This window comes from Gymnoscopelus microlampas (assembly GCF_963454915.1).
Source record: "Gymnoscopelus microlampas genome assembly, chromosome: 1".
NCBI classification, from domain to species: Eukaryota; Metazoa; Chordata; class Actinopteri; order Myctophiformes; family Myctophidae; genus Gymnoscopelus; species Gymnoscopelus microlampas.
In genome coordinates this window covers 1,923,112-1,928,111 of record NC_139962.1, presented here as the reverse complement: position 1 = coordinate 1,928,111, position 5,000 = coordinate 1,923,112, and the positions used below count along the sequence as shown (strand labels likewise).

The following is a 5,000-nucleotide window of genomic DNA, read 5'->3' as shown; positions in this document are numbered from 1 at the left end:
TGAATAGATTGAAACAAAAAAATGCATATTTGAAGGTTATTTAAATCAAAAATGGGAAGAATTCTAAGAGACTGAAACAAAGGAGTGGACCTGGTAAATTTGTTAGAAAAAGTAATCATTTTGATAAAACGTTTTTGAAGCAGAAAAATACAATTGAGATTGGTTTTGAAATTGCTTGCCCACACCATATTGCAGTATGAAATGTATGGATAAATCATAGTATAATATAAATTAATTAGGATTTTTCTTGCCACAAGGTGGCGTATTCTTCTGATGACTCCAACATTCTTACCTATTTTATTAGAAATGAGTGCTATATGATTTTTCCAGGTGAGTTTTTCATCTATAATTACTCCAAGAAATTTGGTAACAGTAACTCTATCTAGAATATTATTATCTATTTGTATATTGGGAAGAGTACTTATTACTGGATGATTATGAGGCATAAACATCATGTATGCACTTTTCTTTACATTCAAAGATAATTTGTTAGCCTTGAACCAGGTGTCTACCTTTCTTAACTCCTGGTACATTTCAACTATTAATTTCTGTTCATCTTTACCTGATAAAAAAATATTGGAGTCATCCGCGAATAGAATAAAAAACATATTTGGAGAAGTTAAATATAAATCATTTATATAAATAAGGAACAATAGGGGTCCAAGTATTGATCCTTGGGGGACTCCACAGGAAATCAACTTGCAATCAGAAGAGATGTTATTCCACATTACAAACTGATGTCTTGCTGATAAGTAGCTCTGAAACCAAGACAAGGCTATCCCATTTAAGCCATAAAGTGAGAGTTTATGTAATAAAATGTTGTGATTGACCGTGTCAAATGCCTTGGATAAATCAACAAACACGCCAAGTGTAATTTCTTTGTTGTCACGAGCTAAGGAGATATTATCAATTAATTGGGTGAGCGCCATTGCAGTAGAATGTTTTTCTCTGAAACCATATTGGTGGGTATAAAGCATATTGTTATTATTAAAATATGTACTAACGCGGTTGTAAACCAATCTTTCTAGTACTTTGGAAAAGCATGGAAGAATGGATATGGGTCTATAATTGGCAAATGACCTTAACAATCTAATCGTAAAATATGCGGACGATACCACCGTCATCGGGCTGATAAAATCCGATGATCCAATCCGATAAAGTCCAATTACAGATCAGAGGTTCAGAACCTAGTTAGGTGGAGCGAGGACAACAACCTCATTCTTAATGCTTCAAAAACGAAGGAGCTCATCATTGATTTCCGCCGTACTAAGACACCTCCTCATCCCCTAACAATCAATGGTACAGAGGTTGAGATGGTAAAAAGTATAACATTTCTTGGTGTAACCTTTTTGGAGGATCTCAGCTGGCACTCTAACACCAACCTAATTCTCAAAAAGTCCCAGCAACGGCTCTTCTTTTTAAGAAGACTAAAAGAGTTCACTCTCAATGGTCAGATTCTTCTTAATTTCTATCGCTGCATTATTGAGAGTATTCTTACTAGTTCTTTTACAGTTTGGTTTGGTAACCTTACAGTGAAGGAGCGAAAATCCCTGAATAGAGCAGTGCGCCTTGCCCGAAAAATAACTGGTGCCAACCTACCAGCTCTAGAAGAGCTCTATAGTACTAGACTCTTATCTCGGGCCTCCAGTATCATGGGGGACCCTGCTGGTCATCCGGCCGCAGGCCTCTTTGCTCTACTCCCCTCGGGCAGACGCTACCAATCTATTGGTTGCTCCACAAACCGCTCTGCAAACAGCTTTTTCCCAAGCGCAGTGCGTAAATTAAATGAAAAATTGCCCCTGTCTAGATCCTAGACCACGCTCCCCCTCTTCTCCTGTTTATCAATCTCCTGTAAGGAAGGTCTGGTCCAAGGTGTATCCAAAAAATGCTCATGTCCCTCTCGTATTTATTTCCTCATGCCTCTATGAATTGTTGATGTCTTTCTGTACCTTTTTGTATCAATGTCTTGTAAATGTTCTTAAAATGTTTTTAGCTCTTGCACCCCATTTACAATGTAGTTCACTACAAATGGCAAATAAAATGACTCTGACTCTGTAACTCTGAGAGTGTTTAAATGGAACCAAATGGACCCTTACAGGTCTGTAACTCTGAGAGTGTTTAAATGGAACCAAATGGACCCTTAAGGGTCCATTTGTGTACATTAATGTGTACACTCTCAGAGTTACACAGACCTAGCTGGGGACCCCCTGGAACTCTCTCATGATGCGGACCCCCACTTAAGAGAACCACTAGGCTCCATAACTTGACGACAACAATGTGGGAAAACGCACAAATAATGACCCGTTATTATATTTGTGTGTAGATCTGATCTCTGTATTCCTGTTGGTCCTTTTCAAACCCCTAAACGGCCCAATATGAGTCATCTAACCAGCTCCTGTGTGTGTGTGTGTGTGTGTGTGTGTGTGTGTGTGTGTGTGTGTGTGTGTGTGTGTGTGTGTGTGTGTGTGTGTGTGTGTGTGTGTGTGTGTGTGTGTGTGTGTGTGTGTGTGTGTGTGTGTGTGTGTGGTGTGTGGCTAAACAAAGTGACAACAAGCATAAACAAAGCATCAACATGCAAATGAGCAGCAGTAGCCCCGCCCCCGGCCTGGCTGCCTGCATGGCCAGCCCTGATTGGCTGCTGCTACAAACAGCTGGCCACACACACACACACACACACACACACACACACACACACACACACACACACACACACACACACACACACAGAGAGAGGTAACCCAGACCCAGTGGGTCCTCAAAAGTGTGGCACGGGGACCCCCAGGGGGTCCAAGAGGGGAGTTCCAGGGCGTCCCCAGCAAAATAGGTTAATAATTGAATAATAAAAAGGAGAACTGCTCCTTTAAAAACAGCTCAAACAGACTTGATGGAAAAGGAAAACGTTTTACTGACCACACCCTCACCTTCCTACGACCCCACTGGGGGTCCCACCCCATAGCTTGAGAACCTCTGAACTGAGATGGACAACCAGCGTGATCAATCAGACAGACAGACAGACAGACAGACAGACAGACACTTACTGAACTGTCTGTCTGTCTGTCCTTGTATGTTCAGAACAGTTTCTTTTTGTATTATTATTATTATTTTAAAATGGTGGAAAAATAGCCGATCTACAAGCTCACCAGGCATCACATCCATCCAGACACCTTGTGATCTTGTAGATCTGCTCCTTTCACTCATGTATGAAGAGAAGCTTCTCTTAATGAATGAGAAACATGGAAACACAGAGACATGAAGCTCAGGGTCCATTTGGTTCCATTTACACTCACAGTTACACAGTGGTGTCAAGTAGGAAAGTACATTTACTCAAGAACTGTACTTTAAGTAACATTTTTAGGTTTTTTTTTTTTTACTTTACTGGAGTATTTCCCATTTTCAATACTTTTACTTCTACTCCACTACATCTCAGATCCAAATCTTGTACTTTTTTTACTCCACTATGAATAACTTTATTTACTTTGTAGATTTAGATTATTATTACAAAACATGCATTAACCACTTCAGCTCTGCATTTATTTCAGCTATTTGAAAATAGCAGATCTACAAGCTCACAATGACACCTCATGAGCTTGCCTTGTAGATCTGCTATTTTCAAAAGATTTGAATGCATTTTGAAAACGTGTGAAATCGGACATTTTACTTTTGGCTACATGTCGATGCCTGTATACTTTTGTACTTTTTACTCATTGAGTAAAGAGTACATTGTGGATACTGGAATTTCACGTGTAACTTAACACAGGTTTCTTCATTGTGGTATTGATGCTTTTACTCAAGTAAAAGTACTTTTTCCCCACCACTGACTTCCTCCACCACAACCATTATATGATCATTATATGACCGCCGTCTTGGATGATTTTCAACATAGTGTTTGCTTGTTCTCCCTCTTTGCTCCGTACATCTACATAAAAGGTTCATATTTCAAATATAAAGTGCTGACCTCATGGCCACCGATGTTACAAGTATGTACGGGTCCTCAGAAGTACCCGTATCTTCCGTATTGTTCAATAAAAAAGCATTTTAATCTGATTGGTGGCCATTTTCTCACAGAGTTATAATGTATCAAAGGAGTGCAATACACCTCCCAACCGATAGGATCAAGGCGTTGAAAGCATATGGAGGAAATACGGAGTAAATGGCCACCAATCGGATTAAAATGCTTTTTTATTGAACAATACGGAACATACGGGTACCTATGCGAACCCGTACATAATTGTAACATCCGTGGCCATAAGGTCAGAACTTTATATTTGATATGTTAATGTTTATGTAGATTTACGGACCGTAAAGAGACAAAGTACAAACACTATGTTGAAGATCCTCCAGGACTCACTGTCGTCACCATGCCGGACCCGGGTCTCTCACCTGTGATCGATCCGCTAACGGAGCCGTTCAGCCTGGGCAGAGAGGAGCTCTTCTTCTCGGCCAGCCTCATGCGGACCTGCTCCTGGACCCTGCGGACCCCCCGGGCCGAGGAGGGGTCCGCGGGGACCCCCACCGGGGAGATCTGGAGGTCCGACGGCACCATGTAAGCGGTGCAGGCCGAGCTGGAGGGCTGCAGGGCGGACAGAAAACACCCGTCTGTCCCCCCCGAGACAACCGACAGCATTATGGAGAATAAAAAAACCCAAAATATTATGAAATGATAGAATAAACCCTCTGGAGGAGAACTGATGCTTCTGTTAGAATATTAAGATCCGTATAACGGATAACGGATTTATAACGGTTAGAAAAGTTAGAAGAAACGGTTCAAATGTTAAAGTTGTTCTGCTGCTCAGTGTCTGCTGTCTGCTCCAAATGGAAGGAAAATATGAAATAAAAAATAAATAAAATGTTATTAAAATAAACCGTAAAGGAAAAAGATGATGATAATAAAATGTCAAAAAATAAAAAATAATAATAATCCTTTAACGATTGGTTTGAAGCTCTGGTGAAATAATCCAAGTGTAAAAGTAGTTCCAGACCCCAGTGTGTGTGTGTGTGTG

The 5,000-nt window shown here is 40.5% G+C and overlaps 1 protein-coding gene across 1 annotated transcript in view; it reads right to left on the bottom strand.

The window, feature by feature from the left end:
• Positions 1-4,665, bottom strand: part of LOC311047715 (plakophilin-3-like) — a 129,475-nt gene extending 124,810 nt beyond the window's left edge. Inside the window, exon 1 of the mRNA XM_084060533.1 lies at positions 4,381-4,665. Coding sequence (XP_083916659.1) covers positions 4,381-4,624 — 244 coding nt within the window. The 5' untranslated portion in view covers positions 4,625-4,665. The remainder of the gene's footprint in view (positions 1-4,380) is intronic.
• Positions 4,666-5,000: the final 335 nt, after the last annotated feature.